At 45.0% G+C, this 18,567-nt stretch overlaps 1 protein-coding gene across 2 annotated transcripts in view; it reads right to left on the bottom strand.

Moving 5' to 3' along the window:
* IL12B (interleukin 12B) overlaps positions 1-18,567 on the bottom strand; it is a 72,529-nt gene that overhangs the window by 50,875 nt on the left and 3,087 nt on the right. For both annotated transcript variants that reach the window (XM_086931211.1, XM_086931210.1), the window contains exon 2: positions 2,443-2,524. In XM_086931211.1, the coding sequence (XP_086787337.1) occupies positions 2,443-2,524 (82 nt within the window). The remainder of the gene's footprint in view (positions 1-2,442; positions 2,525-18,567) is intronic.

Genomic DNA, 18,567 nt, shown 5'->3' with positions numbered 1-18,567 from the left:
ATATTGTATTATGAATGGACTTATACATTAGGGATGCACTAATAATTTCGCGGTAATGTTTTACAGGGTTACAGTACTGTACTCATTTATGTTAGCCCTGTGCTGATGTATATTGATGGCCATGATTATCCTATGCATGCCTTTTGCAACACTTCTCCATTAGTACACCCGGAGGAGACGAGCAGCCGATACCAGCTGAACACAGAGATCCCCGTCCACAGCTCAGACACGGGGCACGCTCTCCTCTCCCCCCTGCCCGGCCAGGCGCAGAGCACAGCCGGCGGCAGAGCGCAACTCTCCCCGTGGGGCACTGGTCTCTCCCCCCTATCACTGATTCTAGTCAGTGCCCCCCGCTCACCATGCTGTCCTACCTGAAGTCTTTCCTGCCCAGCCTGCCCTGGGACATCTGGAGCTGCAGCCCCCTGGACTCCTTCCTGCAAGGTGAGGCGCGAGCCCTTCTGTTCTCTAGGGTATTTTATTATTATTTATTTTTGTATGTGTTTTTATATAGCGCGGACTTTACCCGAAGGTGTCAGAGCGCTTCACAACAGGAACATTAGTGAAACATGAGGAAAAATTACAAGTGAGCATGTTACAAAAGAAAACGTTACGTTACAGAAGGCAATAGTGACAATTGTGCATGTATCAAGAGCAAACAAAATACAAGAGGTAGCAAACGATACCTTACAAGAGGAAAAAAGTGACATGTGTGTATGTTAATCTGTGCGCAGACACGGCGGTGCTTTGAGGTTAACTGAGGAGGTAGCCTACCTCAGGTAGGACCTTTTTAATCGTTGAACATATAACACAACCTGGCCACCCTTTGGAGCGCAGGTAGAGCTGTCAGACAGCCCAATGCCACGAATCAGGCCGGCAGCCAATTGCACTGACTGACACTGAGCTGTTTTGGCCTACAAATCCCAGCATGCTCGATGGTTCTGTTTGCAGCAAAACATGGATTGGATGTAATTCTTTCGCTTCACAAGTAGTCAGTGGGCTGCTTAGTCCTGGCTGATCTCAGTGGCATGGAACAATAATCTCCACACCACAAACACCACCTCGCAGGACGCAATGAGGACCCATCAGTCTCCCGTGTCTCACAGATATTCATTGCTTGGCCATGGGCTGAATGACTGGAAGGGCCTGAAGGGCTGGCGGTTCCTCTGTGCTGCAGGGACACGCGTTATTCCCCTGACTGTCCTCCGGATTGTACAGTCCTGCGAGGAGAATGGGCATTGTGTCCAGGAGCAGAAGGCATGTCAGCCTCTGGGGCACGGATTATCCAGAGTCTGACATGGCTCCCGTCTGAGGTGCAGCGCACACATACACTAAGGCGTGCTGTGTGGACACAGTGGCAGTCAGTGGCCCCATGCTAGAAGGGTGACCTTCAGTCAGTTACTGTATTTCAGCCTACAGCATTAAGCATACTGCTGATTATAGGCCCAGGCCTGATGCACCTGTCTTTAATATATCTCCATTCAGTCCAAGAATGAACTACAGGATAGTAGTAACAAGAGATGTCTGTGTCCTTACCAAAATCTTCCCCACATAGATTACACTCATAACCCACACCCTTTCAACTAAACACGATCATTTATTATACCCGTGTGTTCAATCCCAAACTCAACTACCCACGTTCTCACGTCTCCTGTAATATAAGGAACAAAGTACCCCCTGCCGCACTTTATAGGAATATTGCAAGTCACAGAGGAGTTCCATAGCCATATAGAGGAACGATGGTGTGTGTGTGGCAGTGTGTGTGGCTCTGTGGCTCTGTGTGTGTGTGGCTGTGTGTGTGGCTCTGTGTGTGTGGGTGTGTGTGGCTTTCTGTGTGTGTGGCTGTCTGTGTGGCTGTCTGTGTGTGTGTGTGTGTGTGTGTGTGTGCAAATGCGATATGTCTCGCATTTGCTAGAGATTAAGCTATTGGCATTGTAAATGACAATGCCATTTATTTATCTGTTTTCAAAACCAGCACATAAATAAAAGTTTGTCATTTACAATGCCAATAGCTCTAACTTTTGCAAAGGCGAGACCGTTGAATTGTAAATGCTTGTTATAGATGGGCTGTCGGGGAGGGAAATTAACAGAAAATGTTTGTGTACACCGAGAAAGTTTTGACTTTGTGACTTTTTGGCACATTTGCACCCATTTTTTACCGGTACCTTTGTGTAGAACTGCACAAAGTACAGCCACTTGATGCAACAGCCACAATTACAGTTGACACCTGCTCCCATAAATATTGGGGAATCCTGATTGTGTGAGGCATTATATGTAATTTACTAGGCCAGATGACTCTTTTTAGGCACGTAATAATCATTTACATGCGCAAAAAGGTAATGTACACAAATTCTGTGGGCAATGTATATTTAATCTGTAGCAACTTGCCTATCAAGTTTCTGTAATGTTAACTTTTAACATATTAACATTAATGAGGTTTCTTACCGTTCTCTCTCAGCTCCCATTTTCCTTCCAGTAGAACAGCAGAAAAGCCCAAAGCGAGCACAAAACGCACAAAAAAATTCATCTGTGGGAAACGAGAAAGAGTATTTGCCAAATAACCCATCATACAGTGTCCAATTTATACATTTAAGCGAAAAACATAGCTTTAAGGTCCAACAGATTAAAAGTAATTCAAAAAAATTAACATGCAAATAATGCAGTGGTAGACACTTTGAATAACTGAATTTTCATGTTTTAGCTGTTCACAGATCCGTTTAAATACTAGGGAGATACCAATTTGCCAGATACAGTTGGCGTCCTCTGTGGGTAGATTGGGCGAAAGACATTTGCTTGCAGCAAGAAACATATCCTTAGATATGAAAATATAATTCAACCCTGCTTAAAAGAATGGGTCTTTGTGGAGAATCTTTTCCATTATTCATGCAAATTTGACTGGTACCACAACTACTATTACGTTCCAGAAGTAGCAGTAATACCATAAAAAATCAAAATATTTAAAATCTCTTTTCAGGGTATTGCAGTGCTTCGAAGATAGCTAGGCATTTGCGTCATGTGCACGTAGTGTACAACACTGTTCTGCTGCACTGTTTCTTGCTTGGAAGAGCTACTTCCAGAGGCCCAATAGTGTTAAAAGAGAATAACCGGAAACTGAAGAACAATTTAAGAAAGAATAAAATAGACGTTTCTTTTTTTCTCTTATTACAATAAGTGTGTACATTTAGATGTGTTTTCTCCTGAACACAGCATACTATGTATGCAAACTATTTCACTTTGAGGGTTGGAAAGGGCAATAATAATAATGATATGCTGTGTATTTGCTTCAATGCAAGACTCAACCAATCCTGGCACATCATTTCGCATTCCTGCTGCATGATTTGGTCCTCCACTTGTTTCACTGATGATGGTGCTCCAGGCCATCCACTGCAGCCTCTCGTCGTCTTCCCCATTATCATCTGTACTTTGCAGGACACTGAATACTGGCATTGGTGACCAGTTTGCCTATGCTATGCATAGGCTTGAAATGCCATGCATGTAAAGCCATGCATGTAAAGCGCTTCTCATTGTATGAATCGCAGTAGCCTTCCACTCTGCTGGAGGTAGTGCTAGTTGTGTACATTTTCAGTTGTTCAGCTGCCATTGGTGACAGAGGGTTCTCTCGTAAGATTCTTTGCCTACGAGCTCCTCGCCATGATGAATCCATAGAGAATCCCTCTGCCCCCATCTTTAATCAGTAGCTGCCCATCCCCTGCCAAAGTGGCAGAGAGGACTGGAGGCGGTTGGTGCGGAAAGGGTGGGTTCAGGGACAAAATAAATAAATATGTTACCCGAACACCGCCTAGCCGCGTTGCGCACTTTTAGTCGTCTTCTGGGCGCAAGCTCCCAGACTGCACTGCTGCCAATCCTGATGCTGCATGAAAGCAGCACCAGGATTTGCCTGAGCGCTGTCAACCTGCACTCCCAGGCAGACTGGGAGCCTCTGCCTGCCCCCTCCAGTCCAAGCAACGCAGCTGGGGCGAGCTTCAGTGCGCATGATGGTTTGGCCTGCCTGAGACGGCCGGCCAACCATCAGGCCAGCCACACCTCCATGCACACTGAAACAATGCCCACCACTCCCAAACCAGCAGTGTCATCCCCCTGGACACTCCCCCAAAACTCATCGGAGTCCTGGGGGCTGATCCAGGGGGATTAAAATAAAACTGTAATAAACCGGTTTAAACCTCGTTTTATTATCACTTTATTTGAGGGTGGTGGCGGGGGGAGGGGGGTGGCGCTCCTCCGCTGTAATGGAGGAGCCGCTGCTGTCTTTTGTCTTTAATTCCCTTTTGATAATTCCTAAAAATATCCCAGATACATCAACTGCTTGACCTTGCTTCAGATAAGACAATCGAATAATTAAATAGTCTAGAAGCTATTTAATGTTTGGTGGATTTTGTCGAAAACAACGTGGACAAGTCCTTTTTGCAGGTATAGATCAGGGTTGTTCCCCTGTCACCTAGTAGCTGAACGCTGACAACAAGTCATTGTTTTATGAAACCCCTCACCCACCTACCTGGTAGGTGGCATGCTTCATCATCGGGGTCCAGCTGGATTGCCTAGTGCAATCCAGCTGTGCTTCGACACCTGTATTTTTTTTCTCTCCAGAATTTCATAGAGCGCGAACTTGACCCGAAGGTATCGGGTATCAGAGCACTTTACACGAGCAGCAGTTGTGTTACACAAGAACACATTTATTTTAGTTGGGCTCGGGGAGATTAAGTGATTTGCCCAGAATCACAGGATGTTGCTTTGTTGCCGAGACTCGAACTCGGTTCACCAGATTTGAGGTCGACTGCCCTAGTCAGTGGGCCACATACTTGATTGAAACACTTTCAAATTTCAAATAAACATCCTTTTAAATTATTATAGATTTTATCATATTTTTGCGCGTCATTTATTACATAATTTACATGCTAAGTGACTTGATGGCTCAGCTCCACTTTGGCTTTCAGAGTCAAGCCAAAATCCCTCACTTGGCTCTCCCTATTAATTTGCTGGCTTGCCCACCCTATCCCAACTGCCAGTCACATTTACCCTGTCTTCCTAGCTTTCTATCCCAACTAATCAAAGTCTCATTCCTAAGCTTCCCCACTCAATATACCTAGGGTTCGAGGCCACTTCATAACAGGGTTATAGGCTTTTTGGAGTCCTGGGCAGAAAGGGGATGTTTGTGACCTCTCTAATTTGCCTGGGATTAAACTTTACAGTAAGTGACAGGATATGACCATTAATCCTGTGACATTGTTAAAGCAACTTGGTAAGTGGTTATCATTAAAAAGTTGAAAACCTAATTAATAACTCTAATAAAATAATTACATGCATTTTGAAATGCTATTAAGTGCAAAAATATTATGTTACTTACACTGAGTGAAAAACAAACTAGCCAGGGCTTTAAGTGGGCCGGGTCTCACCGGTGCTGAGCACCCGCAGTTTTTTAAAGAGAGCCTCGAAACAGGTCTCTATCGGGCTCTGTTTTGTGCCCTGGCACAGGCAGTCCGTTTTTTTCCAGACTACAGTGACAGCAGGCGCATCGATGTGCGCTGCTCACTCTGCTCACTTCTCACTAGTGAAGAAGTTACGTCATGACATCATGCCAGGTGAGCGTTTGTAGGGGAAGGGAAATCCTTCAAGTTTAGAAAGCTTTATTGAAAGATAATAAATATAGTAAAACATCTTACAGGAGCAAATGAGTTACAATAATATGTAAGATAATTTTAGAACAGAACATTTGCAAAATCAATTCCAAATAGGAGATAAAACTGTACCTAGGAGAAAAGCTTTTAAGATGTTTTTTTTTTTAAAGAAAATAAAGAGAAGGATAAAGAAAGAAAGAGAAAAGGGGAAAAGAGGGGGAGAGAAAGAGAGGGGATATTTGAAAAAGAAGAGAGTACAGTTCAATAAGAGATGCCTGTTAGAGAGTAAGCTATAAATGAATAGATAACAGTAAACTGAAAAAGTACTGTGAAGGGGAATAAGCAATTTCCTCAAGGGGCAGAAGTAGAGAGAAATGTTGTGAAAGGTGACCACAATAAATCTCTCTTAATCAATAAGGGTACAGAAATAGCAAAGGAAGCCTGTGGTGATGACACTGTGAAAAATGAATACAATCTTGGTGAACATTATCTGCGCCATCTTGCCCCCTTTTCGAGCCCATTCGTGCGCGTAAGCGGCAGCCATTTTGAGCATCATGGTCTCCCTGCCCCTCGCTAATAGCCAGCGCGTCTCTCTCTCTCTTAACCTCGCAAGCATTCCCCCGCACGCTGACAACCCCCGCTCTCTCATGCCTTGGGTCATAAACCCCTCTTCAGCGCAGCTTCACCACTGAGTCCCATCCTGTTCCCAGCGCGACACCTCCCCTCATTCCTTTCATGGCCTCAAACCCTTTTGATGCAAACCCCCTTTTTCCTGCGTCCCCGTTTGTCTTCCCTGTTCCCAGGCCGCCACCTGGCTCTGAGGATACTGTTTATTACCCCGTACAGTAGGAAGCTTCCCCTCCCCATCAAAAGATCCCCGAACCGATCAAAGCCCCCACCCCATGAGATCCGATCAAACCCCATGCATTCCGTGAATCGGCGGAATGCCCTGCTGTGCGACCACCACCACCTGTTGTGACCGGGGTGGGGAATCCAACTGTAAATGTATGTGGGAACGGGTCTGAAGGGGAGATTCCGAGGATGTTCTTTCAAATACTAAAATATTACGAGAATGTGTTATGTGCAATAAAGGTTGTAAACTCTAGTATAAGAGGCCAGGCCTCAGAGATGTGGTTAGAGCACCTCGTGACGATACTTGCTGTCTGAATTGATGTGTTCTCCTCCGGAGAGAATAAAATCCTCGTTTCCCGCCTTCCAGTCTCCAGCGCCTGCTTCTTCATTGATTAATATTGGTGGGTCATAGAGGCGATACCGCCGGGCAACATAAAAGGGTCTTTGGTTACCGGTTGTCTTTGGAACCCTTTTTAACAATTGGCGCCCAACGTTGGGCCCATCAGCGACTCGTGGATCCAGTGGGAGAGGTCCTGACGACAGAGTGAACGACTGCAACGATCGGAAGGTACCCTGTCCGATAGACCCTCGTCTGACAGCCGATCATCCGAACTTCACTGGTTCCGAACAGACCTCTCTCGAGTGATCTGCGGTCCTGACTGGGAACCATCAGGAGTGCCACGAGAAGTGCGAAGAGAAGAGGACGATCGGGCGCTGGATTCGGAAGACGAGAAACTGTCCATGCGGTCCGGGTAAGGTCGTGTAAACACGACGAATTGCGAAAGTGATAGATAATTGAAAGTAATTGATAATTGTTGAGAAAATACTAGTATTACTCTTTGTTAATTTATTGGAGATTCACTGTCTACAAACGGAGAAACAACAGGCTCTCCCTTTATAAACAGCGAAGGATAGGTACGCACCTGTCGGACCTATTTTCCCCCTCCCCATTGAACAATTGCCCCCCCCCCCCACTGATTAACTGTTATAGATTGTTTTCTGGAGATTCTCTGTCTACAAACAGGGAAGATTAGGTCCCCTCTTTGCAGATAGTGAAAGGGTAGGTGACGCGAACTTTTGCGAGCCTACTTATTCTCCCCAGTGACCATATTGATTTTTTATTTTCGACCTAACATTGATTAACTGTTATAGATTGTTTTCTGGAGATTCTCTGTCTGAAAACAGGGAAGATTAGGTCCCCTCTTTACAGATAGTGAAAGGGTAGGTGACGCAAACCTTTGCGAGCCTACTTATTCTCCCCATTGACCATATTGATTTTTTATTTTTGACCTAACGTTGATTGATTGCTCAGAATTGGTTCATGAGGTATTCACTACGTGCAAACAACGTAGAATAGAAATATTCTGTCTAGTCTTTGCGCGCAGTGATAAGATAGGTAGTGCTGACTATTATCCCATTGTGATCCGTCATGCCTGTCTTCTCCCCACTGGTCAGTAGCCTGTTTAACCCGGACCGCTTATTAGAGATGAACCATCCGGCTCCGCTGGAAGGCACCCCTAATAAGGACATGTTCATGAAGCATGGATTAATTGCTATAGCCTATAGTGAGCTGTGGCATAATTATACAAAAAAGGATCGAGAAAGACAGTGGCCACTGAGAGGATCCTTTGATCTCGACAAAATAGAAACAGTAGAAATAGCCCTTCGTAGGAATGAAACAACACCCATTATGCTCGATAGTCTCGGTATGTGGCGCAAAGAAGCCACGCAACGAAGGGAAAGCGACGAATTTAGAAAAGGTGAAGGGACACGACGGACAAACCTCCAAACGTCTAGTAGGCAAAGGGAAGGGCCAGCGATGGCACAGCCCCGAGGAGTAGACATGAAAAGCGAATGGTGTAAGGGGATGTGCCGACAAGCCAACCCCGGAACACAACGACCTGAAGGTAATCCCCCGACATTACGCACAGGACGGACAGATTTAAAACAAAACCAATGTGCTTTCTGTAAATGTCTTGGACACTGGAAAGCCCAATGCCCGACTCTGCAAAGCATAGGTAAGAATGGAAGGTTGACAGAAAGGACGGACCGACAGAAAGGAAAAAGACGTGAGATAAAAACCAAACAGACTAGTGCAGACAGAACAGACAGGACCACCCCGTTTGATTATGCTCGGTGGCACAGATTTCGTCAGGCCAATTTTAACGACATGTTAGAGTTCTGGGACTGATTGCTCTCTGTTGCTCCCCCACTCTGAAAACCAAACACAACTGCAGGTCAGTGTAAACAACCCCCCGTTAGAGAAAAGATTCAAGAAAGCCAAGCGTCTCAACCCCCCGTTAGAGAAAAGATTCAAGAAAGCCAAGCGTCTATTATATAACTTAGGATTTAATTACGGTAAAACACACAACCAACAGTAAATAGAATAACTAGTAGTACTCTCTAAAAAGCAAACTTGACTAATAGGAAAAATACAAAACGTGTTATGCCCCCTCCGGAAGTCCTCCAATGTAACAGTTCGATGGTCCCGCCCATCCGAAACACATAGCACGTGTGGGGCGGGGCCTGCCAGCAGCCATGAGCCAAAAGGAGATCGCTGGCGAGAAAGTCCTGGAGGCTCCGCCAAGCAGGCAATGAAATGGTCTTCCCATACCGCCCTTCCAGGGATGGCGTCCCCCGGGCCACAGGTAGGGAGGGGGCGACTGCAAATGACCCCCTCCCTCATATCTCCTGGTCCGGCCATCACGAATTCCTCCATCGAACGGATGCAGGATGGGCAGGGAGGAAGAGGCGACGCGGACGAGCCTCTTCCACCTCCACAGGTAGGAGGCTTCCCTGCCCTGGCCCGACGCCGACGTCCTCCAGCCGGGCGACGGCCATATACCTACGCTGCACAGGAAATATAATGTCCGGCTGGTATATTTCCGTAACACAGGACATATAATGCCCGACTGGTATACTTCCGTAGTACAGGACATTCAATGTCCGACGGGCATAATTACGGAGCACCGGATGTACAGTGGTCCCCCAAGAGTCGGAATCAGGGGTGTAGGGTGGTCATCATGTGCGCCCCTGATTCCAAGAGACGGCGTAGGATGCACCGGGAGAGGAAGACGGCACGGTGAGCCTCCCTCACCTCCCCAGATGAAGGCTCCACTGCTGCACCCTGGCGCCCCGAACCAAAATGTCCTGCTCCAACCGCATGATGCTCTGTTTTTCGCCATCACAAGAAGTTTTCCTCCGCTCCTGATGGATATGGCAAAGGTTGCTGCAGGGCCTCAAAATGGCGTCTGGGCCCTCGAAAGGCGGGCCTAGGCCGCTGGAGTAACTTTGTCCGAAATTGCAACTCGGGCGCTTGCCCACCTGGGCGTAAGCCCCCACCATCGACAAAACATCCCCTCGACTTTGAAGATTCTACCAAAGTCCCAAGAGCCCTCGGCCCCTTCAGGCTTCCGGTGAGGAACAGCTGCATTGATCTCAAATTAAATAACCACGGCACAGCAACAAGATGGCGGTGCTCTCGTGTCTGCATCAGCTTCCGTCTGAACCACCCAGGAACCTTATGGGCTAACGAACTCGAGCAAGTTCCGGTTGAACATCAACATGACCCGGTAAGAGAGACTTTACCCCCTCCCTCTCTTGATTGACGGTCCACACCACCAGCCCCTTTGTTAGCACAGTTTTCTTTTGGACTACCGAAAGGGACTCTGGTCCAACCGCCAATTGGCGGGGATATTTTGCCCCTGATGCTACTTCCGGACTAAACCGACCTCGCCCAAAATGGCGCTGGTATCAATAGGAAACCAACGGATGCCTCGTGGTGTTCCTTAGCTAATGAAACTTGATGTACTAAGATATATATGTATATATATGAACCATTGCGCACTCGATGTTAAAGGGAGGAGGGTTCACTTGGCAGACATTTAAGAAGAGGTTCTGTAAAAATGTTGATTTCAATGAACAATTTATTTTTTGATATTTGTTGTAACTGATACCTAACGTCGCTCATGATGCACGCCCGCGGTTTGCATTTAGGAAATGTGATTACGATGAGCTTGACTGTGTTTCCATCTATGAACTGAAATGCCCCTGATTCCTTCGTCACGCAATGAAATGTTTTTGGTTACTTACAAATAATTAATTAGACCTTTTTACATGTTCTTGTACTACAAAATAACCCCCTACTGTATGTGCTCCCATCGACGACATGTCAGGCCAAAATATGAATTGCGCTCTCACATTTTACGTACTGAATAATTCTACAAATAAAAGTCTTAAAAGCTATGGATAGGCCCCGCGTACTTTTGTAAATACGGGTATCGGTGGGAGGGTTTTTCTGTGCGCAACTGTTCTGCTCTCTTTTTAAGGTTATCCGAGAAATGGTTGTTCGGCCCTGGGTTGATGGTCAAAACGAAGGTATGATACGCTGCTTATGAAGAAGGACCTCGACTTCAGAGAATGGGTAAAGTAAAATGGTGTGATTGATAAATTGTTATAAGGATATGGTGGTCGAAGGTACTAAGGTACAGGGTTGAACGAAGAACTGGTATGCCTTAAGAACATCACAGCTTTGGGAATGATTTAGGGACCCCGATGACCGGATACATCTACGAAACCGGGTACCTCGCGCTAGGCACCTCTGATTCCTCTTTTTAGCGTTTTTCACTACACACGATCCTTAATGCCATCCTCGAACCTCCCCATGAACCACCTATCACATTGCCTGCCCCCATGACTTTAAGAAACCAGCACCCTAAGGGATTATATCCCAAAGAGACAAGTACGAGTATGTGGTAAGTAAAGGATTTTCGTGCCCTTACATTTGATGTGTTCGAATGTTGTCCCCCTACCTCCCCTTTTTCTCCCCCTTTTTCCTCTGCAGGTTACATTAGAATCCCGATTAGAGTATCATAAGGGATCTGGAACCACGTCACGCCCGATGCATGAAGACGGACTAGCGCTACAAAATGGCACAACAAGGACGCTCTCACGACCTTTTTACCAAATCTAACGCTTTTCTGTCCCAAAACTGCATGCTTCCCACCTCCTAACACAGACCCGAAACGTCTAACGTTGGGTAACGCACTGAATAGCCCAAACAATACACGGTCACTCTCTATGTCACACGTGTATTGTTCGGCCTATTGTCTCTCTCTCTCTCTCTCTCTCTCTCTCTCTCTCTCTCTCTCTCTCTCTCTCTCTCTCTCTCTCTCTCTCTCTTTCTCTCACTCACTCTTCCACCCCTCCACACTTTCCCTCTTCCTAGCAACTGGCACCTAATTGGCGAACCTGGTGCATCTCCTGATTGGCCCCAAATACCACAAGTATTTGCGCAAATCTGTCCTAAATAAAATTGTATTGGTACCACGTTACTACCTCTCCTTTTCTACTAAAATATGGATGAAATTTAAATTGGCCGATAGGAAAGGGACAGGTAAGACGACTAAGGTTCCCTAAATTTGACCCACTCTCAGGGAACTATTTGTCAGTGGCTCCTATGATAGAAATGTGTCTGTGGTAATGCGACCATCCCCATTGAAAATTGTCTCCGTACCCCAAGCTGTAAGAAATGATCGAGACACCCCCATCTACCCAAAATGCCCCCAGTTTGGTATCCATAAGATCCCTCCTTCCCCGAGGATAAGTTTAATAATTATTGCAAACCACCCCTCCCGAGTTTTTGTAGTAACCAGGTTGCGAGGATTTATATAGAAAGTTAGAAGGATGTGTGCAAAGTTGAAAATTAGATTGAAAAACGAAAGAACTTGTTGCAGTAAGCATGGTTGAAAATAAGATGTTTTTATGTAATGCAGACTTGTTTAGCCTATGTTCATCCCTCAGAAGGATGCTTATCAGACTATGGTGACTAGCACGTTGCACTTTTTGTAAAATACAAGGCCCGGAAGACCAGCCTAGCCTTTCAAGACTTGTACTAGGGAAATGGGCCTCGGCCAGAAGAACTGACATCTACTATAATAGACATATGACAAATGAACGTAATAATCATCAAAGCGTCAAAGAATTAGCCAACAAAAGGAAGTTGTAAGGAATCCAGCAAACCCATCATCAATTGTTTATACGTAAGCCGCAAAAATCTCAAATGTAGCGAGTGCTTACGCTAGTCGCTTGGTGTTGGGAAAGAAAATAGATTCATGTAATTACCTTTTTCTGCAAAATCTCTAATGACTGTCTTTTCAACACTCATTTAAGGATATCACTGTCGGAGGAGAAAGAGACCGGATGTGGGAGCACGCGGCCTGACTGCGGATTGTGGAACATCAGCAACGGAGGCCAAGGCGAGACCACGGCAGTAAGGAGTCGCAGGACGGGGCACTGTTTCAAACAAAACTAAGGAAAGGGCTGACCTGAGGCCCCTGCTCTATGATCAACGTATGCCAAAAAGCCCCCGCTCTCTGAACATGGTCACGGACTCGCCTGACGCCAAACTCTCCGCCTCCCCCTGATCTGTTCCCGACTTGGCCTTGCTCCATCCCCTCTTCCTCCGACCTACCATAAGGACTGTTCACACCCGCACCTTTCCACCCGAACTCCCAAGTTCCTCCAAATCCTACTGAGCTACCCAGAGAAGAGTACTCCCTACGTCAGAAGGGAGGGAGCTCCGACTAAGTAGACCACGAACTGTGTAAAATCCCAGAATGGTGACCTAGAACTCCACCAAGGGTCGCCCCCGAAGAAAAGATAAACAAAGTCTGTGGTTCTGCCCGCTACCAAGGACCTTGAAGATGATGGAAGCAACAGGAAATGCCCACCACAGAGACTCAAGAAACGAACAGATCTCACAATTCTGGAACAATCGCATTTTTTGCAAATCTATGCTCTGCGCTACAAAAGAAAGTGCATCTGTTCCAAACCGTAACGCATTGCTCCTATGGGGTCTGGCGAATCAAAGCAAAAGGTACCCCTGCCCGCAGACCTCCAACGACTCAATCCACATGAACATTTCTGTTGATAGGTAATCCAGGTGCTCGACAGCGCTGACAGAAGACGACAAAGGACAACGAGAACTTTGACATATTTACTGTATCTCCTTTCTCTCCCAATCACCATTTGACTGACTATGTACTCGCTGTATACAAAAAGGACTTACTTATATGATAACTCACCAGTTCTTATTCTATGATCTGTACCCAACGCCCTCACTGCGTAATTCTAGGCTGATATTGCATTACAATGACTTTTCCTGCAACCAACTTAACAATGAACCCGCTTACTAAATGATGAAATTTTTCAATGCGATGTTTATAAAATAATGTATATGCACAGTTCCTTTGCCTAAATCCCCTCTCCCTTACTTGTGATTGCTGCATATAGGTGTAGATAGGAAATAGGCCAGCAAGATGTCTTGGAAATGTTAAAGGGAGGACTGTGAAAAATGAATACAATCTTGGTGAACATTATCTGCGCCATCTTGCCCCCTTTTCGAGCCCATTCGTGCGCGTAAGCGGCAGCCATTTTGAGCATCATGGTCTCCCTGCCCCTCGCTAATAGCCAGCGCGTCTCTCTCTCTCTTAACCTCGCAAGCATTCCCCCGCACGCTGACAACCCCCGCTCTCTCATGCCTTGGGTCATAAACCCCTCTTCAGCGCAGCTTCACCACTGAGTCCCATCCTGTTCCCAGCGCGACACCTCCCCTCATTCCTTTCATGGCCTCAAACCCTTTTGATGCAAACCCCCTTTTTCCTGCGTCCCCGTTTGTCTTCCCTGTTCCCAGGCCGCCACCTGGCTCTGAGGATACTGTTTATTACCCCGTACAGTAGGAAGCTTCCCCTCCCCATCAAAAGATCCCCGAACCGATCAAAGCCCCCACCCCATGAGATCCGATCAAACCCCATGCATTCCGTGAATCGGCGGAATGCCCTGCTGTGCGACCACCACCACCTGTTGTGACCGGGGTGGGGAATCCAACTGTAAATGTATGTGGGAACGGGTCTGAAGGGGAGATTCCGAGGATGTTCTTTCAAATACTAAAATATTACGAGAATGTGTTATGTGCAATAAAGGTTGTAAACTCTAGTATAAGAGGCCAGGCCTCAGAGATGTGGTTAGAGCACCTCGTGACGATACTTGCTGTCTGAATTGATGTGTTCTCCTCCGGAGAGAATAAAATCCTCGTTTCCCGCCTTCCAGTCTCCAGCGCCTGCTTCTTCATTGATTAATATTGGTGGGTCATAGAGGCGATACCGCCGGGCAACATAAAAGGGTCTTTGGTTACCGGTTGTCTTTGGAACCCTTTTTAACAACACAACAAATTCCACCAGGCTAGGTGCGAGATTTTGGAAGTGTCCTTCCAGTTGGTAGTAATAGTTTGGAAAGAAATAGCAATAAACAAATCAATAAATTGATGAACATTGCACTGAACATTCCAAATTGGTGAAGAACCTCCCAAAAATATGTGTATTATCTCAAAAGGGAAATTAGTGGATAAGATAGCATTCAACTAGGACCAAATATGTGACCATAGTGACTTAACTGCTGGACAGTAAAAAAACATATGGGGAAAGTCACTATTCTCAAATGAACAGGACCAACATTTTTTTGATTCTAATAGTTTGAATTTGTGCAAGTCAGAGGGAGTGAAAAAAGTCTATCATAAAAGAAAATAAAGTCTTTGTGGTGCTGGCAGAACGGGAAGAGGTATGTATTTTGGACCAAACAGAGTCCCAAAGTTGAGCCGAGAGTTCTTGGGCTAAATCTTTCTCCCAAAGTAGCTCTATTGGTGATTTGAACCTCCTTACTGAAGGGTGAGAGAGTAATTTATAAATGGCAGAAGCTTTAAGAGGAGTAGAGAAATCAAGAGAAGAGGGAGGAATATGGGTAGGAGTAGTCGAAGGACTAACCTGAGAAAAGAGTTGAAACAGAGAAGTTTTCAATAGGGGATATTGAGAAGAATAAGTGATAGATATATTAAACGACTCGCGAAGATCTGAAAAATCTCTTGGTAAGTTATCTTGCCTCAGCTGATCAAGAGTGATAATACCTTTATCAATCCACTCCTTCCAGAAGAGTGCTCTGTTGTTGATCTTCAAGAATTTATTGTACCATATTGGGGTTTGGGAGAGAAGTGAGAGAGATAAAAATGAAACAGAGAAAGAGAGAGAGCTTTGGAATGATTAACAATGGGAGTAGAAAAACGTTTAGGAGGTTGAGGCATACGGGTGGCTGCAAGAAATGAAAAGGGTAAGAGTTGAGCGATCACGAGCGCACTCCAAGCTGTTAAGGGAGGAGTGGGGGAGTCAGTTAAGAATAGCCAGAGTTGTTTCAGAGTGAAAACGGAGTGATATCGACTGATGTTAGGGAAATTGACGCTGCCTAAGTTTTTGGGTTGCTGGAGGCGGAAGAGGGAGAGGGAAATCCTAGGTTTACGATTCTTCCACAAAAATATTTTCAATGAGCAATTAATGGTACAAAAGAAATAAAGCGGAAGAGAAACTGGGAGCATAGAGAGGTAGAAGTTAACAATGGGGAGGAGCATCATCTTGATAGTGGAGAGTCTACCCCACCAGGAGAAGGGAAATCCTTTAAAGTGAGTCATTTTCTTTCTGGATTGCCCTTCTGTTTTGAAACTCAGGAGCAGCAACATTGCCGTGGGGTCACCAGGGCTTTAAGTGGAAGCTTTTTTCAATATTGTATACAAGCCATAGTTGCTGTTTATTTATCTTATGAAACTAACAACCATTGAGAAAGCCAATAGTCCTAACTTGTTGTAGGTATGATGTTACTTTTTGTATCATATACCTGAATGCAATGACAGAAACAGCAAAATACAAGTTGGCGGCACACTATGCTAAGCACAGATTTTTTGCGTACGTGTTTTTAAGCCACGCCCTTAATTACATTGGCCACGCCCCTTTGAGAGACCCCCCATTTTTTTTTTATTAAATTAAAGCCCTGAAACTAGTCCCAGGTCTGTTCAAAACTGACATCTCTACTTAAATTTTAACTAATTGTTTGCAGATTAGTGCAAGATTAACATTCTAAGATGGAGTGTGGTAGACAGTCCTGGAATGGGAGGGTTTCCAAGATACCCACATCAAGATAAGGAAGTTGCACAGAAGATTTTTGCACCAGGACGATATGAAAGCAAAAACAAATAACAGCATAAAATTCCATGATTTCTACTAAAGGCATCACTCATGTCACTGTAAAATTAAGCAACAGGATGTAACAAGATAAATCTGAATTCTGACACATGTACCTTTTAATTTGAAGGTATTATGTATCACAGGCCAATCAACAGCACACTACAATGGTGTAGAAACAAAGTGTTATTAGGCAGGACCTTCATTAATAATTATTTCCATTCTGGGTTTTTTGTTCATACTTACGTTGTTAAATTTGAAACTACATCTCCCAGAATACAATGTTGTATTGGAAAAGGGATTCCATGTGACATCCCCTGAGCCATGGTGTCGGCCCCTATTAAACCCTCTGTGGCCTTTAAAAGTTCTAAAACTATTAGCATACGTTTCAGCGGTTCCAATGTGCATTTTCTTTTGTTAAATTAGCATAGTTCAACTTCGAAACAATGATTTTCCCCAATTTTACAGTTCACCTGAAAAGCAGGAGTGCAGTGCAATGCAATGGGACTGGAGCCTGTCTGACTAGCTGGACCCCTTCTATACGCTTAACGATGCTGGGCCATGGCTTTGAGGCACAGGAGAGGAAGCTCAGTCTCCTGGACTTTCCACCTGTCCAGTGGTTTAGAGACATGGACAGTATTTCAATATCTAAACCAGGACAAAATATGGAAGTAGCAGCAGAAGCCAATATGTTCATACATGAGGACCAAGGCTGATTTGGATATGGTTGTCCATAGTCTGTGGCACAATTAGCACCAACAAACATTGGCTGGAACGTATGGTAAAGTAAGTAAAGAACCTACCTAGGTTGCCACCTGACTACTATTTTACTGGCCTGGCTACTATTTACATACACAGATAGATAACATTTCACAAAATTCATTGAAATATAACATTTCCTCCATTTCAAATATAAAATGAGAGCAACAAATCAAGATGAAACATGACAAAGAATATGAATGCTGCTTACACTATTCCTAAATGGTATTTAAAGCAAGTCGAGGCAGGATTGCAGCCTTGCAGGGTTTACAGCAACTGCAGATCCAGTCTCAGCTCTTTGACCAACACAAACTCCAAACATGCACAAATGCCCAGTATTTTTCTCTGAGAAAGATGGCAACCTAAAGAATTACCACCGGCTGAAATTAAGTCAAGCATTCCAGCCTTCACCAGTTTCTTCTTTGTAAAACTCCTGAAATGCAATGGACATGCCCGTGCATGGGCCCTGTAGCTCACTGGGAAATGGGAAACCCTCTGCGCCTCAATGAGTAGACGCTTCTTTGCCCATTGAGAGCGGTCTGACAAATGAAGTGCCGGCTGACTGCTGAACAGGACAAAGACTACTTTGTATAAGACTTGTACCTGACAGAGGTGATACCGTGAACAAAAATATGAACTGGAATTATGGCCAAGTAATTGCCAATCTCTGAGATTAATTTAAGCATTCGTCACATTACTTTTTATTTTTCTCGGTGCAACAAAAAATCTCAAAAAAACTATAACTGTTATCTATTTTATCTCCAGATATTTATATATTGCAGTAAGAATGGGGTGCAACAGTAGCGAGAGCACAAGGGTAAAACTGAAGACCATGTAGGAAAAGGATATTAAGAAAGTTGGGAAGGGGTAGGCAGGACATTTCTGCTGTTCAATCAATGCCATCAACTCAAGTCAGATCACATGGTAGGTTCAATAAGTTATATATTGCACAATTTCAATCAATCATTTGCAGTAAAAGCATGTGGGTTGTTAAAGTATAAAACTAATTATCAGATAACCCTTCATACAAAAGGATTTTTGTTGAACAGAAATTGGCCTTGTACAATCTGAAAAGTCACTTTGCAGCCAACAGTTGGAGGGATTTTGTGCACCAGTGGATTGGAATCTAGGGCCTTCCTGCTAATTTGCCACCGGAACTTAACTGGAAGCAATTCTTTGAACTTCAGAAGTACTCAAAGGATACCCACGCGTCCCACCACTGGCTCTCGCAGTGCTTGCCCAAGGCTGCACAACCCCAGGGAGAG

This window comes from Lissotriton vulgaris, chromosome 7 (genome assembly GCF_964263255.1).
Source record: "Lissotriton vulgaris chromosome 7, aLisVul1.2, whole genome shotgun sequence".
Classification (NCBI taxonomy): Eukaryota; Metazoa; Chordata; class Amphibia; order Caudata; family Salamandridae; genus Lissotriton; species Lissotriton vulgaris.
The sequence above is the reverse complement of the archived record's forward strand: the minus strand, read 5'-3'. Positions and strand labels throughout refer to the sequence as shown.